The sequence below is a fragment of the Asterias rubens genome, unplaced genomic scaffold, assembly GCF_902459465.1.
Source record: "Asterias rubens unplaced genomic scaffold, eAstRub1.3, whole genome shotgun sequence".
Lineage (NCBI taxonomy): Eukaryota > Metazoa > Echinodermata > Asteroidea > Forcipulatida > Asteriidae > Asterias > Asterias rubens.
Genome location: NW_022985696.1, coordinates 420,597 through 446,729, shown reverse-complemented (window position 1 = coordinate 446,729; position 26,133 = coordinate 420,597). Strand labels below are relative to the sequence as shown.

The following is a 26,133-nucleotide window of genomic DNA, read 5'->3' as shown; positions in this document are numbered from 1 at the left end:
GGCTAGCACAGAAATTCGGTGCTTGCGTGTAAGCAGGGAATCGTGATCGTAAGCGCAGAAATCTGTGGTAAGCAGATCCAAGAAATTCCTGAAGTCTGATTTGGAACAAAGATTAACATGCCCAAAACTCTTCTCCTTTCTTCACCTGATTCTGAATTTGTGTTTTCTGTCGTCTGTCCTCTGACATCACTTTTTATCAAGAAAAAAATTTCCCGCTAAGCAAAGATATTCCCCCAAAATTAAAAGTCAGTCTAGGATTTTTATTTGTTAATGTTTGACCCTTTCCTCATCTGACTGACTCGTCTAAACTTTCCATTTTTGTTTTTCAAATGTGGTCGTCTATTTCTCTGTCAGTTTTGAAGTGTGCAGAATTCCTTATTCTCTTCTCTGATCAGGGCCCAATTTCATAGAGCTGCTAAGCACCAAAATTTCCTTAGCATGAAATTTCTTCCTTGGATATAAAAAACAGGATTACCAACCAAATTTCCATGTCATTTTCAGGATAAGCAAACAACAGCTGAATACCAGTAACAAGCAATATGCAACAAATAGAAATTTGAAAAAATATCATGCTAAGCACAGTTTTGTACTAAGCAGCTCTATGAAATTGGGCCCAGAGATCAAAGGTTCAAATCCAATGTGAGGCCAAGTCACACTGCAGCGATAATGAAAATGATAACGACACAAAGAGAAAACGTTCTACTGGTTGAATTGCTCCACCCGGAATGCGCCCACGCTCACTGAACCAATCGAGGGGCGTGCATTTTTATCGTTCTCATTTTCGTTCTTGTTATTGGGGCCTGCGTGACCGGGCCTTTGCCCAAAAATTATTTACAAGTCAGTCTGGGATTTTCATCTGGTAATGTTAGATTGTCTGCCCTCAAAGTGTTTGTCCCTTGTCTCATCTGACTGACTCGTCTAAACTTTCCATTTTTGTTTTTTCAAATGTGGTCGTCTATTTCTCTGTCAGTTTGGAAGTGTGCAGACTTCCTTATTCTCTTCCAGTGCGTCTTTCTCCGATCAGGTATCAACGTACACCGTCCAGGCCTGTGATCGGTTCCTAAACACCTTGGTATGTGCCGGGTTTGGAATATGCCGGGTTTGGAATGTGCCATTGCTGGGTGTTGCAATCAATGCATGAAATCCATCGAGGGCTGGGAAAATGTGGATTTCAATCTACTCCATAAAACTTACTGCATGCTTGGGTAGATTGTTCTACAGTGGGACAGAGCTTGAATTCTCCACTTGGATCGGACGAGTTGGTCTATAAAAAGTGTTGGTAACTGTTTTTTTTTTTAAATGCATAAGGTTGGAAAGATGTTTTAAAAGTAGAATACAATGATCCACACAAGTTTGCCTCGAAATTGCGTGGTTTTCCTTTTACTGCGCGAACTAACACGGCCGGCCATTTGTGGGAGTCAAAAATTTGACTCCCATAAATGGCCGCCAGATGTTAGTCGACGAGGTAAAAGGAAAACCACGCAATTTCGAGTGATACTTGTGTGGGTGATTGTATTCTACTTTTAAAATATCTTTCTAACCATTATGCATTTCATAAAAAACGATTACACACACTTTTTATAGACCAACTCGTCCGATCCAAGGCAACGTGTTCCTTTAACCCTTAGCATAAGAGAGGTTTCGCAAGCGTGCGGATACAGATACAGATACGGATAAACTGTATCCGCTCACGTCAGCCACGTGTTGGATTTTGTTTCGCAATAGGTTTGTGTCACTTGACATGCTTGAGGGCACTCTCATTCACCATGAATGTTTTTCCCGACAAGCATGACCTATAGAGACCCCGTGTTTTAAACACTGCATTTTCTCATTGTTTTGCTTGCAGATGACTGACATATTTCTATCTATATCAAATTCGATACTAGTGAAAGCAATTCCGTGGGAAAGTTTTTTTGATCTGGGACAAAAAATGACAGCTAAAAGGCTGCAAACAGTATCCGTTTTTCTACGACGCGTATGAGCTTCCGTATCCCTAGCTTATGTGTAAGCGAAGTACGATAGTCGTGGATATGTGTCACGTGAACACACAACGTGAACACACAACGTGAACACACAACGTGAACACACAACGTGAACACACAACGTGAACACACAACGTGAACACACAACGTGAACACACAACGTGAACACACAACGTGAACACACAACGTGAACACACAAAGTGTCGACGTGTCGGTATCTCGTTGTGTATCCGGTGACTTGAGAAACCTCTCTAATACCCTGTATTAACCACTTCATTTCACATTGGATGACATTTTTTGTATGCAAATTTACTTTTAGACAGACAGACTCATGGCGGACATTATGGCGGACAATTTTGTATGGCCAGGAACACTTTTTCTTTTTAAGTTGTGGTACTTGGAAAAAAAAATAATAATAATAATAAAAAATGTTATGTCTTTTAAACCCTTTTTTCCAACTAGTCGATGACTAAGTTATTAAATCAAATGTTTTCCTCACACAAACACAAACAAACAAGAACATTTATCTTCCAGTACGCGCTAATCCACCAATCAGATGCTCGAACTGGATGGTGGTATAAAAACCTATATACTACTTCCTCTGTTTTTATTACACAGTGCATATTGTGAATGTCAATGCGTCACGCTCCATATTCGGACAGTGCACAAATAACATTCTAAACTGTTCGTCGTGAAATAACGTTCTGAAATTTTAAGCTTGTTTAGTGAGACTGGAAGATACAGCCTCGTTGGATATTGGAAGCAGAAGCGCTATATTTTTCTGTATTCCACTCGCGCTTGTGTGATAGCATAGTGTTTAACTTGTTCAGCTGTGTGAATACTTCACCGTTATGCCTCTTTTGCTCAAGTTTATCTATGTAGTCGGGTTTGCTGCCAGCCTCCCGAGATGAACTAGCGACATCTGCATACTCTCAAAAGAGACAAAAACTTTAATTAAATGTTGACTGTTTTTTTATAAGTGCAAACTGTGTTTCCCTCTTTTTGCTTTGCGCAACAGCTACATGTACATGTACCTTGCAGTTTATTTGACCATTAAGCTTGCAGGGTTACTTATGACCCAGTAATAATTTGAACTACAAGACATGTGGTTTTGTGGCAATTTTAGATTTGTCTGACATAAGCTCGTTGCATCATACATGCGTCATATTCTTCCATCATGTCCATGATTGATCAATTTTTCTTTTATGTTCATTTAAGCATGTAAATACCATTCAGATGGTAATAATGTAATAGTTCATTTACCCTCATGCAAAATATGTATTTATTCAATACCCTGCATGAGAGCATGATCCATTAGTACATTAGTTTTAATAATAATTTGATAAGTTGAAGAATTTCAACGTTGACCCTTACTCTGGCATGGTTGGCTTGTGCGTAAAGCGCTCGCCTCTCAACAGGTGACTCCAGTACGATTCCCGGCCGGGGCTATATGGGAGTTGAGTTGTGCGTTGATTCTCTGCTGTGCCACAAGGGTTTTCCAGACTATCCGGTTTTCCTCCCTCGGGGGGAAAAATCAAACTCTTTCAATCTTGGCTGTGCTCCGTGGTCATAATGGGTTGATGTGGCTGGCTGCTGAATGCACCCTTGCATGCCTGCTTCTCTCGAACACGACTAGCCTGCTCTGGTCATCGTCAAAATTGTGTATTAACTGTTGTAAATTGTTTGTTGCAGTTTTCAATGGAGCGTATTGTGCAGGGATTCAAAGCACGCAGCCATCTCATCTTGAAGCGACTTGAAGAACAAGATGAGGTAATGCAATGGGAGATGAGTGATAGCAGCAATGATGGCAATGATGACAACCAGTCAGGGTACGTTGTATGATAACACATGTCAATAATAGTATCGAAACATGTATATCGATATATCAATATGATGAAGTGATGCAATGGGAGATGAGTGATAGCAGCAATGATGGCAATGATGACAACCAGTCAGGGTACGTTGTATGATAACACATGTCAATAATAGTATCGAAACATGTATATCGATATATCAATATGATGAAGTGATGCAATGGGAGATGAGTGATAGCAGCAATGATGGCAATGATGACAACCAGTCAGGGTACGTTGTACGATAACACATGTCAATAATAGTATTGATATAATAATCGATATATCAATATGATGAAATGATGCAGTCAGGGTGCGTTGTACAACAAATGTAATACATAGTATCGATATGTCAGGGTCTGTTATATACGTGTAGCGAAACATAATCAATTTTTCAATATATTGATAAATCGATAATGTTTGTTAGAAGGCACCTTCTCAAAACCGTTCCAAGATTTTTTGTTGCAAAACTTCTAATAATAATAATAGTGGCTTTATATTTAGCGTTGGGGCTCTTCGCGATGAAACATACATGTACATGTACAGTATTTCTTGCAAGGTATGAGTATTAACCTGTTTTTGTTTTCCTTGCAGCGCTTTGGGAAAGACATGGAGTCGATCTAACCAGTCAAGAAGGAACTCTGATTCCAAGCTACAGGGCAAGACCAAACGGACTTCCAGTAACAAGAGTAAGTTGTGTGTAATTTTAAAGAAAATAGAATTGTTCCAATTGGCTTACCAACCAGTTAGACAAAGTGGGAGGCAAAGTGGTGCGCTCATGTGATGAGACAGGGAGGCCTACCCGATGCAGTTACAGACTTTTATTTTTTATTTTTCATGCAAGTCGCCTGACACACAAGGCCTGAAGGCCACTTCAAGGTGTGGGCTACATTTTCTTTTTTTTCCAGAGGCCATTGCCACCTACTCCTAGGGCTGAAACAGGGTTACCCCTTTCACAGTCCATACGAATGTACATTTTTGTAGGCTTGGGTATCTTCAATTCGAAGCCTAGCCGGTAAAGCAGAAAGCACTACCTCCCCAATTTTATGGGTAGGTCTGGACGGATGGTCTGCCTACAGGTGCAATTCGAGGCAGACGTCGCCTTAAGCTGCATTGGATAGACAATGTCAAAAAGTGGAGAGGTAAAAGCATAGGAAAGCTGAGAACAGCAGCAATTGCAAGAGAACATGTGATGGCGGCGATTACAGGAGTGCCCCCATTACATTTTTACGATGAGTTAGAATAAAATGTATTGTATAAATGCAAAAAATAGTCGTTGGCCTGAAGATCGATCCAGGCGTGCAACTGCTGGGCGCCGCCATGCGCTGCGCGCCATTACTGGGTAGTCTTTGTGCCTAGTTTTGTGCACAAATACACGAGAAATCGTTTTCATTTTCACTTTTTATGGGAATTGAATGTCTTTCTCGACAATCTATGAAATTTTCTTGATATGGCTGCTTGATATAACAATGTACAATGTACTACATTCTTGATAATTGTTTTTAATTAAGCAGAAAGTAAAATACTGAAATTCTGACAAAATACCTTGCAGATGTAATGCATTTTAGCGACTTTTATGCAGTTTCCGCGTCTTTGACCCCTAACTCGCCTAAGACAAGCACCTTTTTCAAGATGATGCGGTTTATATTTTATTGCAAATATTTGTGGTCAGTGATCTACATTGGTATATCATCAGCCTGATCATGATGTCCCATTAACGAAGTTGTGTAATTCGTTGAGGAAAACATTTGACTTCCATAAAGAGTGAACCGGAACATGATTTCCTCATGTCTTTGTGCATAAAACTAGGCACATGTACACCCCAGCAATGGCGCTCGGTTCTAAACAATAGCGCCCGGTGCGCGTCGGATCAGTCTATTGACATTAACACAACACACAATGGTTTGTACTTACCTAGGCTTTTTGGAGATTGCACTTATTGACGTTTATCAACTTTGATCGGACGAAAGGGGGCACATGTCAAGCCTTTTTAAAGCTGTTGCTTTTATAGCTCTTGAATTTATGGTGAAATTATGACAAAGAATGCAAAACTATTCATAATGCCCAGTGTCGTATATCTTGCCTGCCAGAAAGGTCGTGGAATGTTTAAGGTCACCAGGGCCCAATTTCATAGCGCTGCTAAGCACAAAAATTTGCTTAGCATGAAATTTCTTCCTTGATTCAAAACAGGATTACCAGCCAAACTTCCATTTGTCGCATGTTGCTTTCTTACTGGTTATCAGCTGTTGTTTGCTTGTCCTGAAAATCACATGGAAATATGGTTGGCGTTCCTGTTTCTATCAAGGGAGAAATTTCATACTAAGCGAATTTGTGTGCTTAGCAGCGCTATCAAATTGGGTTCAGGGCTCGAATTCGTGGGTTAAATCCACAAGACTGCTGTACTTGAGTGACAAGTTGAACTTTTTTACACGACTATAACTTGTTTTACAAGACCAGATTAAAGACACTGGGGTGGATTTCACAAAGGTAGTCCTAATTTAGGACTAGTCCTAGTCAATGTTAAGAGATAGGACCAGTCCTAAGATAGTACCAGTAACTCATCCTAACTTAGGACTGGTCCTATCTCTTAGCATTGCCTAGGACTAGTCCTAAGTTAGGACTACCTTTGTGAAATCCACCCCCGGGGTCGATTTCACAAAGAGTTAGGACTAGTCCTAACTTAGGACTAGTCCTAGGAGATATACAAATTGCATGGATAGTCCTAAGTTAGGACGAGTAACTGGTCCTAACTCGAGATAAGACTAGTCCTAACTCTTTGTGAAATCCACCCCTGGACACTATTGGCAATTGTCAAAGACCATTCTTCTCACTTGGTGTACATGTATCTCAACATATGCATAAAATAACAAACCTGTGAAAATCTGAGCATAATTGGTCATCGAAGTTGCGAGATAATAATGAAAGAAAAAAACAACATTGTAACACGAAGTTGTGTGCTTTCAGATGCTTGATTTCGAGACCTCAAATTCTAAACTTGAGGTCTCGAAATCAAATTTGTGGAAAATTACTTCTTTCTCGAAAACTACGTCACTTCAGAGGGAGCAGTTTCTAACAATGTTTTATACTATCAACCTCTCCCAATTACTTGTTACCAAATAAGGTTTTACGCTAATAATTATTTTGAGTAATTACTAATAGTGTCCACTGCCTTTAAAAATAAGTCAAATAAGCATTAGGAGAAGATCCGTCTCATTTGTCATGCTACTTGTACTTCGATAATACAAAGAACTGAAAGACAAATCAGATTCATTGTCAACATTTTTCACAAAGATGCAACTGTTAGACCGGTCCAGTAGGCTCTGCCCACGACGCATGTGTGACCAAGAACACGTGGGGCTCTCCAATGCCTTTCTGCACAACTCTGCTGCACGCGCCAAGCATACGCGCACGCATGTCGGACCTTAGTGTCGGACCTTCGTTGCGTTGTGATTGGTCAATACACAATGGGCGGAGCTTAATAGATCGGTCTATTGAAAAACACAAAAACACTGGGCTTCTCTGGTCATGATGTTACTAAAAGTAATAGCCGCGGGTCAGTGGTCCATTGTTAGTTTCTAGCCCTGGCCACTTCTTTGTAAACAACATGGTCTATAATCCAGCCTCACCCATGCTCAATCTCTGTTTGGTTGCTGTTGTTTTTGTTACTCTTTCAAATAGATTTCGGAGGGACTTTGACCAAAGAAACCGCTGTGACCAACGTAAAGAACCTTCCGCACGTTGGATCTGCTGAGATGACTGACCTGAGCGCGAGCACAATGGACTATCATCAGAAGGTCCGAGAGTCCAAACTGAGAGTCCACGAAGCACAGGAGAAGATGAGAGACTTGGCGCTCAATATTAGGTGAGTTTACCTTAAGGCCGGTTTATAGTCGTTCTTCGCGCGATGGAAATCTTGACGCGCGATCCTAAAATACACAGTTCATAGTCATCGCTATTAGGCATATATACTGTGGTTTTTTATGATCCCCAGTTTTTTATGATAACCCGGCCTTTAGCGTGTCCCTCTTCTATGGCCAAAACCTGAGTCCCGTTATGTGACAAACTTGGGTCATTACTTACTGGTTTGGGATCATTACTGGAAAGGTTCAGTCAGGAGTTTCTGAATTAAGCCATAAAAACTCTGAAAGGGGTGTTTTTTCAGTGGTCGTATTTACATTGAGTTACTTTGGTTATTAAAGGCAGTGGACTTTTTTGGTTATTACTAAAAATAATTGTTAGCTTCAAAAGCTACTTGGTTACAAGCAATGGAGAGCTGTTGATAGTTTAAAACATTGTGAGAAACAGCTTCCTCTGAAGTTACGTAGTTTTTGAAAAGGAAGTAATTTTTCACGAATTTGATTTCAAAATCTCAGACTACATTTTGAGGTCTCGAAGTCGAGCATATGAAAGCACACAACTTCGTGTGACAGGGGTGTTTTTTCATTTTTATCTCACAACTTCGACGACCAATTGAGCTTAAATTTTCACAGGTTTGTTTTTTATGCATATAATGAGATACCCCAAGTGAGAAGACTGGTACCATTAGTGTCCAGTGTCTTTAATGAGTTTCAGTAAAGATCACCGGTTGTCATTTTCGTTCAAGCTGGGGCTAATTTAATTGCCCTGCTTACCGCTGGCGAAAAACCCCTCTCCCCTTACTGTGCGAGTTGTATTCTACTTTTACGACATCTTACCACCCATATGCATTGTATAACAAACGGTCGCAAACGCTTTTCAAAGACCAACTCGGCCCGGATCCAAGGCAACGTGTTCCTTCAATAAGCTGTGTAATGTGGAGTAAGAATTCACTGATTGGTTTTTCTTTGTATAGGTTGAAAGAGGAGCTCATCCGAGAGTTGGTCAAGACTGGACGAGAGGCAGAAACTGCAAATAAGAAATTTTCTGAGAGGATCCAGCAACTGGAAACAGTATGTGCCGTTATTTGCATAATAATTTGCGTAATAATTTGAATAACAAACAGCCAGAAGTTTTGTTTCACCTATGTTGTTTTTCATGTGGAATTTCATTGCTGTTATAATGTTGTATATTTGGTTTGCGGAAACACCATGTGTGTTTCTACTTGCCAGGTAGAGTTTGTTGTTACAGAACTGTTTGCTTTATTCTATGGAGTAGATAATCGGAGGTTCGGGAGACTTCTCAGTTCTGAAAATCAAGTACATTTGACATAAAATACATGTTAGGGCTGACAAGAAGTTTAGAAAAGAATGACATGGAAGGCGATCTTCATAGGGTTGCTCCTGGTACCTTTGTCTTAAAATCATCCTTGTAGCCCTGCGTTGGACAGATTCGAGCTTATTGACATGCTTGGTGAGGTACACCCACCAGGCCGCGGAGCAGTAATCCAGTAGTTGGACTACCAAAGTTTTGTATAAATACAGCGCTACATCTCGCGAGCAGTCACTAGTTACAAGTCGAATTAGGCCAATCATACGACTACATCTGTTGACAGTTTCTTCAACTTGCCGATCCCAGGACAGGTTGCTCTGAAAATTGCTTCCAAGCAGTTTGATAGAGTCCACACACTCTAACAAAGTTCCGGAGTGTTGGTAGGCAGGCTTGAGACACCGTTTCCAAGTAAAACCAATTGCTCTGCACTTAGTTGGATTTAAGGTGAAGGGAATTTTGGTCGGCCCAGTTAGATATAATGTCCAAGTCCCTCTACAATACAGTGTCAGGGTCAGCAGAGCAGACATTTCTGAATAGAAAAAAGCTTGCTGTAGTCATCGTCAGGAGACTAGTCACAAAGTTGATACCAACGTGTACTTGTTAATGAAACCCACCATTACAGGAAAGCTCCATTAAAGAAAGAAGCCAAAATAAGACATCCTTTTCCTTTGGCAACTCACACCTGTTATCTCCATGTAATTACTTTCCAACCAGTGCACTTATTGAATCATGTACAAAGCATTAGTGTTGCTGACTGCTCATCCAAGTAAAAGGAGTTGGGTACTTTTTCAAAATGTCCATAGATTTACATTAAACTTACAGGGTTTGAAGATAAAGATAGTGGAAAGCTTCCCTTCAAATAGTACTTACTGAGGTGCTGTAGTTTTTGAGAAATGAGTAAAAAATTCATGAAAATATGTTTGTAAATGATTAAAATAATGTTTGTCTCATGAGACGAAAATTATTTTCATGACATTGTTTTACTCATTTTGAGAAATGAGTAAAAAATGTCATGAAAATATGTTTGTCTCATGAGACGAAAATTATTTTCATGACATTGTTTTACTCATTTCCCACAAACTACAGCACCTCAGCACGTAATATTTTCAGGGAAGCTTTCTACTATCATTATCTTCAAACTGTGTAAGTTTAGTGTAAATCTGTGGACATTGTGTTTTTTGTTCTACAAAAGTTACATAGACCCTTTAAATGACCCAAACAATGTAAACACACCCACCCACTGAAAAGGATGCACTTTCCATTTGTGTGTTTTTTTTTTTTTAAAGGAAGCTCACTCTGCTAAGACGGAGCTTCACGATGCCCAGGATGCATTACAGCGCCTCGGAGCCAAGGAGCATCAGGAAACCCATGACAAGGAGAAACTTGGGGAAGAGTATCGTCGCAAGATGGACAAAGCTAAGAATAGAATGAAGGAACTGCAACAAAAACAAAAGGTAAATATAGACTCGCTAAGCATAAATAAAAATATGCTTACCAAATTTCAGTTACCAGCCAAAAATACTGTGTCACATGCACAATCTGTGACTGGTATCCATGGCCCGAAGGCAGTGGACACTATTGGTAATTACTCAAAATATTTATTAGCATAAAACCTTTCTTGGTGACGAGTAATGGGAGAGGTTGATGGTATAAAACAATGTGAGAAACGGCTCCCTCTGAAGTGCCATAGTTTTCGAAAGAAGTAATTTTCCACGAATTTGATTTTGAGACCTCAGGTTTAGAACTTGAGGTCTCGAAATCAACCATCTAAACGCACACAACTTTGTGATAAGGGTGTTTTTTTCTTTCATTATTATCTCACAAGTTCGATGACCGATTTAGCTCAAATTTTCACAGGTTTGTTATTTTATGCATATGTTGAGATACACCAGCTGTGAAGGCTAGTCTCTGACAATTACCAATAGTGTCCACTGTCTTTAACAGCTGAGTGCTTATTGTACGAGTTTCCATTTCATAGTCCTGCTAACCATTATCACACAAGTACATGCAAAAGCTGTACGCATAATTTTTCTATCTTACCTGTGAAATATGCTTACACTTAAAACAACATTACAGAAATGGTTTTTGCTACCAAAACAGTCGCTGGAATTACTTTATGTAATCTACCATAAACATAAACTGACAAACCTGTAGAAGTTTGAGATCGATCAGCCATCTGGGTCGCGAGAGAATAGTGAAAAACCTGTTACACATTTTGTATATTTTGTGAGCGTAAACTAATTAAACGCTAATTGAGTAATAAACTTCAAAAGGAGATTAGTTAAATTTATTTCTCATTAAATAACACATTTCAGAGGAAAATATTTTAAGTGATGTTTTCTACTATCATCATCATAAGACCGTGTAAGTTTGATGTAAATGTCAGATTTTTTCCCTATGAATTCTGTACTGTTCCTTTAAATATACACTTCTACTAGCATTAACTGGTTAGGAAGTGTATCTACCCAATAATTCACACAAGCTTCTTGACTAACTTTCAGGAAACTGAGAAAGTGCTAAAAGTACAAGGACAGAGCAACAAGAAAGTCAGTGACTTGGAGCTTGCTGTGGGTCGAATGAAGCAACATCAGGAACTTCTTCAACAACGTCTTAAAGATGAAGCAGATCGGAAACTCAAGCTTGAGGTAGGACAATCTAAGATTCTCCATTTGATTAAAATGATTTTTAACACATTATTCTTTTCTTTTTTCTCAATCAGCCTGCCTGTTTCATACATGTATCAATTTGAGAGTGTCTTTTACAAGAAATAATAATAGTGGCTTCATATATAGCGCTCAGGTCCTTCACGCAGTGACGCTCATGGCGCTTCAACATTATGACCCCTGGTCACTGGTCCTTAAATAATTCCTTAAACCATCTCAGCTCCCTGGGGAGTATACAGGCTGTGGCGCCAAATATGTAGCGCAATCAAGGCTAATCAATCTTAAGAACCAACTCCCTTACAGGTACCCATTTACCCCTTGGTGGAGAGAAGCAATTATAGTGAAGTACCTTGCTCAGGGACACAAGTGTCCCGACCGGGATTGGAACCCAAACTCCGCTGAACAGAGGCACCAGAGCTTGAATTCGGTGCTCTTATCCGCTCGGCCACGACTACCCCAATAAATGGGAGTGAGTCCATGGATGACGGGTCACTGGTTGAGATTTACAAAAGCTGATTTGTAATTCTAAAGATAGTGAAGAATCTTTCAACATTCTTTTCTGATCTCCTAAAATTTTGATTTTTTTTTTTTTTTTTTTTTTTTCTTTCTTTTTAGAAAGAATGGCAGAAGGATCAGCAGAGGATTCGAGAGCTGGAGATCCGCATGGAACAACAGCAGAAAATCCTCAAGAGAAAAACAGAGGAGGTAAGTGATACACATGTGTCTGAACATGCCCCAGTAGACAAATAACAGAGGAGGTTGGTGATTACATGTGTGTCTGAACATGCAGCTTCTATTTACACTATGAGACAAAATAACAGAGGAAGTAGATGAATTAACATTGTAGAAAATTGCCTCTTCCATTCACGCTATTGTACAAATAAACTAGACGTCATTTGACTTTTCAGGTCTCCTGTACATTTTTACTAAGGCTATCCACAGTTTTAACAGCAGTTTTATCAAATAACTATTTTTACTGTATTGACTCTTCCTGTTTTTATGACTCTCTTTTACTCTCGTGGAAATAATTGTCATTATGACGTACTTTTTTATGGAAATTGTTTGAATGCTGTTTAATGGGATTTATAACACATTTCATATGTTTTCACAAAATGAATCAGTAAATTGAATAGAATGGGCCATATTTTTACCGCGTGAGGGCGCTCTCAATCACTTCCGGGGTTATATTCATTCATACCCAAAACAGTTATTAAAGACTGGAACACATTACCACCACAGACATCTAATCCATCACGGACAATAAGACTTTTGAAGGAGCCGTTATATTCCACCTCTAAAGCAAATTGAAACTACGGCGCAACAAAAGTGACAGAACGCCTATTGATTTGTGCAGGGCGAATCGCGTATACCCCCGGAAGTGATAAAAATACTATTTATAGCGCCCTCGCGCGGTCAAAAATAAGGCGCATTGAATCTCCATTGTCTACCTGACTGTATTTGTAGGTGGTCGTTGCACAGCGTAAACTCCGCCACGGTAACCCACACAATGATGAACAAGTCAAGTTTGAAGAGCAGAAGAAATGGCTCGACAGTGAGGCGGATAAAGTGCTGGAACGCAAACGCAAAGTCAAAGAATTAGAACAGGTGGGTGATCGATTTAACATATATATAAAAAGTTGAGTACAGTTGAGCCACTGATCCACTCCAAATGTTCCAGCAATTCAGGTTTTGGTCTTGGAAGTTTGTTTGTGCTCGAGACTTGAAGTCTGTAGTGTGTTAAGGCACTTTGATAAAGTGTTTGACAATCTTGCCTTACCATGCCTTGCCTTGCCTTGCCTTGCCTTACCCTAGTCACCCAGTGTCGCCTTGCCTTACCCTAGTCACCCAGTGTCGAATGTAGATCTCTGCTTGTGCTGTTTATTTTCCTCTGCCTTAAGTTGTACTGAGGTAGGATGTTATGTCAGTTTTTTGCAACGGATTGAATATAAGAACGCAGTACTCACATATAAATCACTCTCTAACCAAGCTCCAACTTATCTGGGCAACATTCTCCACACCCGCCAGTCTTTGTATAATGTAAGATCCACTTCAGCTGTTGTATTGAATGCCCCACGATCACGTTCCAATGAAGGATCTAAAGCTTTTGCTGCAACTGGGCCAAAATGCTGGAATCGTCTTCCTCAATCTGTTCGTTTAGCCAGTTCCCTGAGTTCCTTCAAATCCCATTAAAAACCCACCTCTATCCTAAGTTACTCTAGATTGTATCATTGTTAATTGCATTGTTTTGTCTGTAAAGCATGTCGTTTATCTTTTATTTGGTTGCTATTGTATTTCGTAAGCGCTTTGTATCGCTTTTGTAAAAAGCGCTATGTAAGTAAGGTTATTATTATTATTATTATTATGTCGTTTACTTCCACCTCTTCCTTTGTCTGCCTCGTTTCCTCGTTTACCAAATCAGAAATTCTTTTGATTGTAACATCAACTGTCAACTGGACTCAACTTGGCCATGACATGAATCACTGTGAATGAAGATGTATTTAATACAATTTACCTGTAGAAGTTTCAGCATCATTTGTCGTCACGTTTTTTTATGAAAAAAATTGAAAATCACAAAGCGCAGAAAATCAGTTGTACACTTGCTGAATAAAGTTTGTCTAATTAAGAAAAAAATTATTTTCATAACTTTTTTTTTCTCACTTCTCAAAAACTACAGCACCTGAGCAAGTTATATTGTAAGGGAAGCTTTTTGTTATCATTATTTTTAAACAGTGTAAGTTTAAAGGCAGTGGACACTATTGGTAATTACTCAAAATAATTATTAGCATAAAACCTTTCTCGGTGACGAGTAATGGGTAGCAGTTGATGGTATAAAGCATTGTGAGAAATGGCTCCCTCTGAAGTGACATAGTTTTCAAGAAAGAAGTAATTTTCCATGAATTTGATTTCGAGACCTCAGATTTACTGAACTTGAGGTCTCAAAATCAACCATCTAAACGCACACAACTTCGTGTGACAAGGGTGTTTTTTTTTTTTCATTATTATCTCGCAAGTTCGATGACCGATTAAGCTCAAATTTTCACAGGTTTGTTATTTGATGCATATGTTGAGATACAACAACTGTGTTGGCTAGACTTTGACAATTACCAATAGTGTCCACTGTCTTTAATGTAAATCTGTGGATGTCAGTGTTTTGTGACCCACATCCGTCACTCAAGACATATAGCCGTAGGTCCTGTGTGTTGTTGTGAATGTGTAATGCAAGTGAAAGAAAACACTTGTCGCCAAGACAAGGGGTTTGCCTGGTGTTTCTGGGAGTGGCTGCTGAATGCACCACAACACCTTGTAAACCCCTAGAAGGTGCTGTATAAATCGGTCTCAAAATTGGGTGGGACGGTTGACTTGTTCGTAAAGCCCTCGCCTCTCACCAAGGTGACCCCGGTCCGATTCTCGGTTGGGGCCATATGTGAGTTGAGTTGTGCAGTGGTTCTCTGCTGTGCCACAAGGGTTTTTCCCAGAACATCCGGTTTTCCTCCCTCGGGAAAAATCAAACACTTTCGATCTTGGCTGTGCTCTGTGGTCATAATGGGTTGATGTGGCTGGCAGCTGAATGCGCCCTTGCTTCTCAAACACATTGTAGCCTTCGCAATTCAGCTCTAGCTGCGAGTAAGGACGATTAGCCCCCCAAAATTATTATTATTATTATTATAATTGAAAAAAAACAAATGAGTGCTGTGATACATCCCTACTTGTAGGTGTGACAAAGCACTATACAAAATAATCCAGTTGTCAAGTATCAAATAGTTGGAGATTATTTTGCCTTGTAGGAGCTGACAACAAGGGAAGACATCATTGCTAAGAAAGAAGGACTACTGAAAGAAAAAGGAGAGCTGGAAATGAGACGGTTGAGATCCAGTCAGACCCTCAATAAGGTACAAACACTTAATAATGTATCAGACAGTTGTTTTTTTCCACTTGTTGCCGAGCAGTTAATAGCACTGAATTCAAGCTCTGGTGCTTCTGTTCAGCAGGGTGTGGGTTCGAATCCCGGTCGTGACACTTGTGTCCCTGAGCAAGACACTTAACTATAATTGCTTCTCTCCACCCAGGGGTAAATGGGTACCTGTGAGGGCAGAGATGATTCTTGTGATTGATATGCTTTTATTGCGTTGCATATTTGGCGGCACAGGCTGTATACTCCCCAAGGAGCTGAGATGGTTTAAGGAATGATTTAAGGCCCAGTGACCAGGGTAATGATGCTGATACACCATGAGCGTCGCTGCGTGATGGACCATTGTTATTATTATTATTATTTTAGGATTGGGTCGTAGATTGGTTTTCTTTTGTCTTTCAAAGCTCCTTTAAAAAAAAGTGAAATTTGAAGAGAGACAGCATGGCAAGTTGATCTCTACAAAAGGTGCAATGAAGTAGAAAGCTCTTTGACTGTAGAATTTAGATCAAAGTCTGCTCCTTATGCAAATTACGTCATTTTAGTTGGGCGCCCTCACCCAGAGGTCAAAATGAGGCTGTTCATTGGCCAATCCTGTGCGCCATGCGTACAAATCTTTGCATCTCGATTGTTTCGTCTCCGTTTTACCTCCAAGATGGCGACTGGATGACGTCAATGCGGATGGTTAGACAGGCCATGAGGAGTCATTTGTAGAAACCGTTATTTAAATACCTATTGCTTATTTCATTTCATGCCAAGGTCATTTCATTGTTTTATGTTATGTATTGTGTATAGAGGCTTCTACATTATGCCCTGTATAAATGTCTTGTATTCTTGTGTTTATTATTTACTAGAAAATGGGAAAAACTGTTATTTTCACAAAAACGCTAAATCCATCAACCTAGTCAAATTTAGTCACACTAGTTCGGCCTCGGGAAATAGGTCCCTCTTCTGGTTACTCAAAGTGCCTCGGGGGAATAGTAGACACCAGTTACCTCATTGCCAGTCAATATGTGTTTTATAGCACAGCTCGGTATTAAATGTGAAATAAGAACACAAATCTGGAAAAGGAAGGAAGTTTTGTGGTTGCTGTTCATGGTAAGTCAAGAGAGGGCGCTGTGACCAGACACTATTTTCAAAACTAGTGCCCACCCGGGAACTAGTTCCCGCAAAACACTTGCACACATCACTAGACTATATTAGTTCATCCCACGTGACCGTGTTTAAGCCAACCAGAATACTGAACAAGCCAGAGGTGTTTAATCTAAAATAGTGATGTACTGTAAAGTCTCACCGAGGTATGCACAAACTTTGTTTTCAAAGTAAATATTTATTTTCTTAGTGTTTGATTATTTATGTGTTTGTTTTGAGAGATGTCTTTGATTTTGTTTTTTCCATTTGCAGGATCTGAGTGGTTTATCCTCCAAAATACAGAGCGTGGAGAAACAGCTTGAAGAGAAGAACAGCGCCCTCAGGGTCAGCGTAGAAGCGCTCAGCCATGACATCACAAGTCACATCAAGACATTGAAACATGACAGGTAGGATAGGCTTAAGAGAATACCTTTTTCACCCTACTCGCAACAACTGCTAAAATATCAACATTCTCATTTTCCCATTGGTTACGTGAGTTGTTCTGACTTTCATTACCCTGCTCCCAAACGCTGGAACTCTTTACTTTAGGAAATGTTCGAGCTACACAAAGAAAGCCTGACATTCAGCTGAGGTTGAAGGAGCTAGAAAAGAGAGCATCCAGCCATCTCAAGAAGGGGAGTTTACGATAAACGCCCGTCTTGTGCCAGGGCCCCATGCTAGAGAATCTCTAGACATTTTGAAAAGCATACTTTAAGGCCTAGTAAAAAAAAACATGTTAGCGTCCCCGCCCGCTTCCTTTTTAGAGGCCGCCTTTATAGGGTAATTTAAACGATCTCAGCTAAAACAATCTGAATGTCTTGTCTGAATGTCTTTTGCAAAATGTTTCATTTATGTATTGTGTGTTTGAGCAGTAGCACAAGACTATGGATACTTGACATTTTAAAAAGAATGGCGGCCATCTTGAAATAAAAAATAAAGAGCCCCTTCTCCTTCCTTTTTTTAAGAAACCCGGACACTAAACATGTTTCTTTTTTTACTCGGCCTTACTGATCCTACCATAGCAGAGATTTTCTTGTAGGCTATTGTTATTTGTTTTACTTGTACTTCAACATCTAAAAGCCATTGGACACTTTCGGTAAACAGTATTGTCAAAAGGCACACACTTCGTGTAACACAACTTATATATAAAATAACAAACCTATGAAAATTTAGGCTCAATCGGTCATCGGAGTCGGTAGAAAATAATGGGAAAACCCACCCGTGTCATGACATGTATTTAAAATGAATCCGTAATTCTCGATATCGAGAATTGATAATTGTTTTAATGTTTCTCAAAAGTAAAGCATTTCATGGAATAATATTTTCAAGAGAAGTCTTTCACCATTACCTTCTGTAAACCCTGTAAGTTATTTGTAAATCTGTGAGCTTTTATTTTTTTGTTCTGTTTCGAAAGAGTATAATGGCTTTAAAGGCAGTGGACACTTTTGGTAAATACTCAAAATAGTTATTACCATAAATCCTTTCTTGATTACGAGTAATGGGGAGCTGTTGATAGTATAAAACATTGTGAGAAACCCTCTGAAGTAATGTAGTTTTTGAGAAAGAAGTAATTTTTCCAAGAATTTGATTTCAAAACCTCAGATTTAGAATTTGAGGTCTCGAAATCAAGCATATGAAAGCACACAACTTGTGAAAAGGGTGTTTTTTCTTTCATTATTATCTCGCAACTTCGACGACCGATTGAGTTCAAATTATCACAGGTTTGTTATTTTATGCACATGTCGAGTCACACCAAGTAAGAAGACTGGCCCTTGACAATTACCAATAGTGTCTTTAACAACAACGTCTTAAAGTCGCTCTTGTTATTCCTTTAAATAGAACGCTAGCTCTTTCAATTTCCTTTTTATCAGTTTTGTTGTTGTTATTGTGTTTTTAAAGGGACCGGTTGATGAAACAGAGGAATATACTCGATGCTAAACTTGGCCAGGGGACCTTACTATCACCCACCGAAGAAAGAAGGTAATATATGATTCCTCACTCATTTTCTTATTGATTTCCAAAACACTGTTTTTTTGATAGTGGAAAGCTTCCCTTCAAATGTCACTTACTGAGGTGCTGTAGTTTTTGAGAAATGAGTAGAAAAACTGAGTATTCAACATATGGGAAGAAAAACCAACATTAATATTCTACCCCTTTGCATACTTTACATCTATTAAACTGTTGTTGTTGTTGTTGTTGTTGTTGTTGACATTCAGGTTAATTGAGCTTGATGAAGGCGTAGATGCACTGGACGCTGCTATTGACTTCAAGAATGAGGTCATCGCAAGTCGGCAGCAGGAACTCAAGATAACAAACCTCACGACGGTAAGATGATTTTGCCGTATCTACGTAGCGTGTCATGTCATGGGCTAGTGGTTAAGAGCACCGTATTCAAGCTCTGTTGTTTCTGCTCAGCAGAGTGGGGTTTGAGTCTTGGCCATGACACTGCTTTGTAAAAGTCAGGGAGGTAGTGCTTTCTGCTCTACCAGCCAGGCTTTTGATGGATGATACCCAAGCCTACACCCATATGGACTGTAAAGGGGCTACACCCATATGGACTGAAAAGGGGCTAACCCTGTTTCAGCCCCAGGAGTAGGTGGCAACAGCCTCTAGCAAAAATAAATTGTAGCCCACGCCTTGAAGTGGCCTTCAGGCCTTGCGTGTCTGGCGACTTGCATACAAACAAAATTAAAAATGACATGACTAGATTATCAATCTCTCAACAGAGTGAAGAGGTTCTAGCTGGACGGCTCTGCTCTCTCTCCGCTGCAGATAACCGCAGTCTCCTTATGAGGTACTTTGAGAAGGTCGTTGACCTCAGAGAGACGGACAAGAAGAAAGATCTGACCATCACCGAGATGGAGGTAAGGACAAGATTTTGGAAAAGACTCTGCTAGGGTCGAATTGTGAGGCCATTCATGATTTGTTTACATGTTTACCGTAGGTCCTTTCGGTTGGTGAAGTAAATTGCAACAGCTTATTCTGTTTTATTAAAGCCATTATACACTTTCGGTACAGAAAAAAAAAAAAAAATCACAGATTTACAAATAATTTACAGGGTTTACAGAAGGTAATGGTGAAAGACTTCTCTTGAAATATTATTCCATGAAATGCTTTACTTTTTGCGAAAACATTAAAACAATATCGGTTCTCAATAGCGAGATTCACGGATTTATTTTAAACCCATGTCATGACACGGGGAAACGTGCGGAAACAAGAGTGGGTTTTCCCGTTATTTTTTTCCGATGACTGATTGAGCCTAAATTTTCACAGGTTTGTTATTTTATATATAAGTTGTGATACACGAAGTGTGGGACTTGGACAATACTGTTTACCGAAAGTGTATAATGGTTTTAAAGGCAGTGGACACTATTGGTAATTACTCAAAATAATTATTAGCATAAAACCTTTCTTGATTACAAGTAATGGGAAAGGTTGATAGTGTAGAACATTGTTGAAACGGCTCTCTCTGAAGTGATGTAGTTTTCGAGAAAGAAGTAATTTTCCACGTAAGGATGTTTTTTTCTTTCACTATTATCTCGCAACTTCAACAACTTCAACAACCAATTGTGCTCAAATTTTCACAGGTTTGTAATATTTTGAGATACACCAAGTAGGCAGACTGGTCTTTGACAATGGGAGACTTTCTGGGACGATAGAGGGCAGCTATGTAAACAATAGACCTTATCGCAAATACCAATGCGCAAGCGCAGACTGTTGAATGAGGTGCATTGTGGGATAGATATGGATCAAATTTGGATACCAGCAAGACCACAATGCACCTAATTCCAAGCGTTACGCGCGCGCCCCGGTATTTGCGAAAAGGTCTATGGAAATTTACCCGGTATGTCTGCTGCCGCCTAGCGTTGGAAAGTCTCCTATTACATGTACCAATAGTGTACAATGCCTTTAGCAAAGCAACAAGTGAGCTGACAAATTGTCGCCGGTGAAACAAACGGGAGCGATATGTCTGAATGGTCTAGCGCTAGATTCCACCAACTTGTGTTGTTAGAGTGAGGGTTACTGTCCAAGGTTGTCCAAAGCTCTCCACATAATTTGCAGTTTGGACTTAAAAGTTCATTTCTGTGTATCTTTTTATGTGCAATGCGCAGATGAAAGTTGACGAGCAGTCACGCTTAATGCGGGAGCTTGAGGGCGCCCTACAGAGGTCAGCAATGGAGCTTGACCGCAAACTGATGAGCCAACAGAAACAACACGAGCAGAGAGTGCAGATGTTGCTACGTCAACAGACGGATAGTGACGGCAACGCTGGCAGGTAAGCAATAAAAAAATAGTGGCTTCTTATAATGGCGCGCATATCTGTCACTGGGTGACGCTCAATGCGTTTTAACGCTCAATGCATCTTAACGCTCAATGCGTTCTAACATACAGCATTTTCTTGCAAGGTATGTAACTACGCTTTACTTATCAGACCTCCTTTTTACATAGCACCATGTAATGGTTTACAAGGTGCTGATCAGTGGCGCAATATGCTGCCAATTAAGGAACCGCGGGGCGAACTGTATGCGAGCATTTGAATTTTCCTTTTTGGGATCGAATTAAAGGGTGTATGTAACTTTTGTAGGAAAAAAAAACACAATGTCCACAGATTTACACTAAACTTACACAGTTTGAAGATAATGATGGTAGAAAGCTTCCCTGAAAATATTACGTGCTGAGGTGTTGTAGTTTTTGAAAAATGAGTAAAACAATGTCATGAAAATAATTTTCGTCTCATGAGACGAAAATTATTTTAAGCATTTACAAACGTATTTTCATGACATTGTTTTACTCATTTCTCAAAAACTACAGCACCTCAGACAGTAATATTTGAAGGGAAGCTTTCCACTATCATTATCTTCAAACCCTGTAAGTTTAATGTAAATCTATGGACATTTTGAAAAGGTACCCAAATCCTTTAAGGTTAATTGAATTTAATTGAAATTGAGTTGAATAGCTAGACCCCCTTCTCTTTTCGTTAAGTGCACTGGCCCTGGTGTTTCTAAATCCAGCAAACATGGCAATGTGTGAGTTGGAGTGACACTTGTATCCCTTGAGCAAGATCCTTTACCGTGCAAGTGCTTTGTCCTTTGGATGGGAATTTAAGCCGAAGTTCTTAAGTGTATTTTACAACGTTTCTGTGACTTTTTATTTCTTGACACAATATGCCAATCTTTTTGCCACCTTTGTGGGTTTTACTGATTGTCGAGCCTCCTGTGACTTTGAATATATTTTTGATGTTCTAATTGTCTTTTCTTGTATTTTTATCATTGTGAAATATTGCTATACTGTTGCTGTATAATCGGTGTATGGGTAAACAACCAAAATTAATATTCTTTATCCCCGATGCAAGTTTAACATCTCTTATATCGTTGCGGTACCCGCTGCCAAAACATGGGATTGGAACTGCCTCTAGCTACCGGGCAACCTCGGTAGTCTAGTTGGTAACACACTGGAAAGTACTGAGTATACAGTGTTACACACATCAGTGTAAAAAACCAAAATTAATATTCATATTGATTTTATGATTTTACTGAATAGTGTAGGTTGTTTTTTCTTTTCGAATCTCGAAATTAGCATTAGAACTAGAATGGTCTATTAGCAAATGATTAAAAACAGCCACAGGAATTTGAAGTATTAATAATTATATCAAAGTCTTTTTTAGCACACGTATCTACCACCAAGGTACTCAAGGCGCTGAGTATATATATAGTAAGATAGGTTATTGAAAGTAGAAGTATTGAAGTATAATTCTAACACCATAACAGAACTATAGTTATCCTGAATTGACTTGACAATTTTGTTCCGATTTGATTTCATGCAATTAATAGTTCTTCATGTTGATTTTACTGAAGATTGTGGACTGTTGTAGTTTTCAAGTTTTTAACCTTTAACTAGAATTAATTTATTAATTTATAATAATAAAAAAATTGTTTATTATTATCAAATGATTAAAACAACCACAGAAATTTTTAACTATTGGTCTCACATCGTTAAAAAATTTCCCTTGTGGTTTATATTGATATCGTTAAAAAATAACGTTTATCCTCAATTAATTTGACATTTTTTCTCTATGATTTGATCAGAGCATATGAGAAGCAGATATCCGACCTCGAGAAAGATCTTTACTACTACAAGAAGATCAGCAGAGAGCTCAAGAGGAAGTTACGACAGATCGTAACTGAAAGTACCCCCTCTGGTGGCCAAGATGGGAAAGGTATGGGGCCATCATTGTATAGACCATATAATAACCCCTGTTTGCTAGGAAAAGTTGACATCTTGTAGGGCAAACTGTATGCGCGTCCAAACGCGTACATTATGCGTAAGCACGCAGCACGCAACATTCCAGGTTTGATTTCTACGGCACATGCACGCGCACATGCACAGAGGTCATCTTGTAGGTCAGACATTTGAGCCTCGTGATGTCATATTCAATGAGTCAAGCGTGGCTGACATGAATCCTGACCATTAGTTATTTAATCACGAATCCCAAATAATACTCCAGGGAAAACCCAAGCAGTCAGGCAGGGACATAAATCCCATTCCACGGTGCGATTTGAACTGTTTTTTTGAAATACCACTAAGCCAATCTGCCGTGACTGCCTAACATGACCTCATTTGTGTCCTTGAGCAAGACACTCAAAGCTTGGAAAATCTTTATTAGAGATTTTACATAATGTTCTACTCGCACTTACCAATAATAAATATTTAGTTAAATTGTACCTCATAACGAAGTCAGCGTCTCACTTTATTTTAAATAGGTGAGGATGAGACTGGTACCAGTCATCACCTGACTAAAGAGGATGGGGATGACAGAAGGAGTCAGGATTCTAGACGTGGTGTCACGCCTGTAAGAAAAGCAAGGAAAGAAGTCCGGGAACTAAGTTTGGCTGAGTTGTCTGTTCGCCGGTCCGGGGCCAGCCAGGCCTCTTTTGTTGCAGGTAAGGTCAAAAGAGCGTTTTTATGTATTTCTAAACAAATAAATATATTTTTCATTTCTGCGTGTATTTGTAATATACTGCTAATGCTTTTAAACAATTTTGTAATGTATGATTTTAGGCATTGCATAGTGAGGTATCAATATATATTTGGTTTGCGGTAACACCATGTGTGTATTTATGACTGGCAAGTAGATACACACATGGTGTTACCGCAAACCAAATATACTTTTGTAATGACCGTTTTTGTAAGCTATACATTTCGGCTTTTAGGCGCTGTATTGCAGTATTATCTCATAAATTGTTTTTAAAAAAATGATAATCATTCTAAAAACATACATGACAAGTAGAGATTCCATAGAGCTGCAAAAGTATGAGACATTCTAAAACCAAAAAGGCTTTCAAAGGATCTCGCAACTTCGACGACCGATTGAGCTCAAATTTTCACAGGTTTGTTATTTTATGCATATGTTGAGATACACCAACTGTGAAGGCTAGTCTTTGACAATTACCAATAGTGTCCACTGCCTTTAACCACTGGTGTTATTTTTTGTTTTGCAGATTCTATAGAACGAGAGCATAAAAGCAATGGTTCTTCATCAGCGAATAACCCATGGAACTAATGATGCCCTAGGATGGTAACCTACAAAATGTGCTAGTCTAGCATGTCTAGTGCAGGTGTTCACTGGTAACCATCCATAAGCAGTGTATTTGTATGCAACTGGTAAGGTGTCTCTGCTAAGCAGATTAGATTGACGTGCCTATGAACTGTCGGGATTTGTTCTGATTTGGGAATTTATTTAACTTTTTCCTTTGAGGGTTGACCATGTGTTTTGTATGGTGCATTCAAGCATCAATCATCCCAAACCAGAGTGGATGATAAAGAATTGGTCAGACAGTAGGAGGGTTGACTGTCACAGTTGTAGGTTGGCATAGTTTATCTTGTATTTAAACAGCCAATAAAGGATGATCTCAGTATTTCAAATATTGCCTTTTTATGGTCAATTAGACAGTGTGCATGTAGATACCGGTTAATAACCATTTTACTCTCAAAATTTGCATTTAGTAATAATTCCCTCGAGTCAAAAATGCACCCGGCCGGGCGGCTTTTTCAGCCGAGAGTAAAAAGTGGCTTATCTATTATAATGACCCCTTGATGCCAGTGACGATTTCCCCCTAATTGAACACAGTTCTCCAGCTTTGGCAAACTGAGGTCGCTATTTTCCACATCAAATAGCCGCCACTGGCGTCACGATTTCTTTGTCGCGCGGGTTTGTTTGACCCCGCGCTTTTCAAAAATTTGGCTTGGAGCGTTCTGGAGAAAAACACAATTTTACTATGTGTTAACAAGAGGCAAGAGACTCGTTATATGTTTGTTACGCTTCCTATGGACCCCAGCTATTAGAAAACTGTAATATATTTATATTTGAGATCATCCTTTATTGGCTGTTTAAAGACAAAGACAAACAAAAACAAATACAAACATGTACCCCAAAAAAGGGACGTGGACAATAAATGCTTGAGTGAGACTGCCCAATAGATAAATAATTACTAAAAAAAATAGGTGTCTTAAAATAAAAGAGATAAATTAAGTGGTGTATAAATCAATCAATATCTTCTTAAATTTTTTTGGATGAAATTAAATGGCCAGATAGTAGGAGGGTTGACTGTGCACTGTGTAGATTCATTCACAACAGTGTGTCATATTGCTGGGTTGAATACATGTAGTGCATTATTCAATAACAGATTGGACGTTATTTAATAAGGAAATAAAAGGGTAGCGACGAATTCTTCAGGGTCGGCCGCCGTGTGATTGTAGCTGATAGCTATGATTTGCGCGTTCCGCGTGATAATCTTGCGCGCCCTATACGCGGAAGCCAGCTCAGTGTGCATGAACAGAGCTCCAGTGTGCATTTACAAAAGGTTTATGCACACCCAAGTGACGCGTGCTTCACCAATAAGAGTAGAGAAACTGTCCGGGGTATTTATGAATGGTCAGTTAGTAGGAGGGTTGACTGAATGGTTCCACAAGAAAGGCTGACTAATGTTATCTTCTGGTCAAAACCACTGTGGATGATATTGAATGGTCAGACAGTAGATGTGTTGATTGGCGCTGTGTGTACATTCACAATGCTGTTTGTATTCTTTAACCATTACTTTTATTTATTGTAAGAAATATTCTGAAATATTACTTTCGTTTTCTATTTTAATTTTAATTTTTCTAACCTGTGTCTCAAAGAGACTTTATTCTATATATATATATATTTTGATTTTGTTTTTATAGTTCCGTGTTAAGATAGGGTGTGAGTTGGCACTGATAGTGTTATACTAGCACTCTGCCAAGTGACTCGAGTTTGGAAGAAAAATCCACAAGTTCAAAACAATTACAAGACCAGTTGTTTGTACGGGTACTTAAGGGTATTCAAGGATTTGGGTAGTTTTTGTAACACAAAACACAATGTCCACAGATTT

General features: G+C 39.2%; 1 protein-coding gene across 3 annotated transcripts in view; it reads left to right on the top strand.

The window, feature by feature from the left end:
• Nucleotides 1-24,918, top strand: part of LOC117305693 (kinesin-like protein KIF27) — a 45,189-nt gene extending 20,271 nt beyond the window's left edge. For 2 of the 3 annotated variants that reach the window (XM_033790559.1, XM_033790558.1), the window contains exons 16-33: nt 971-1,072; nt 3,675-3,811; nt 4,430-4,524; nt 7,514-7,697; nt 8,667-8,763; nt 10,309-10,476; nt 11,524-11,667; nt 12,301-12,390; nt 13,150-13,290; nt 15,471-15,575; nt 16,997-17,130; nt 18,623-18,703; nt 18,940-19,048; nt 19,450-19,587; nt 20,836-20,999; nt 22,810-22,940; nt 23,485-23,664; nt 24,223-24,918. In XM_033790559.1, the coding sequence (XP_033646450.1) occupies nt 971-1,072; nt 3,675-3,811; nt 4,430-4,524; nt 7,514-7,697; nt 8,667-8,763; nt 10,309-10,476; nt 11,524-11,667; nt 12,301-12,390; nt 13,150-13,290; nt 15,471-15,575; nt 16,997-17,130; nt 18,623-18,703; nt 18,940-19,048; nt 19,450-19,587; nt 20,836-20,999; nt 22,810-22,940; nt 23,485-23,664; nt 24,223-24,284 (2,262 nt within the window). In that variant the 3' untranslated portion in view covers nt 24,285-24,918. The remainder of the gene's footprint in view (nt 1-970; nt 1,073-3,674; nt 3,812-4,429; nt 4,525-7,513; nt 7,698-8,666; nt 8,764-10,308; nt 10,477-11,523; nt 11,668-12,300; nt 12,391-13,149; nt 13,291-15,470; nt 15,576-16,996; nt 17,131-18,622; nt 18,704-18,939; nt 19,049-19,449; nt 19,588-20,835; nt 21,000-22,809; nt 22,941-23,484; nt 23,665-24,222) is intronic. The other variant, XM_033790560.1, reaches the window with a different exon arrangement.
• The last annotated feature ends 1,215 nt before the right edge of the window (nt 24,919-26,133 follow it).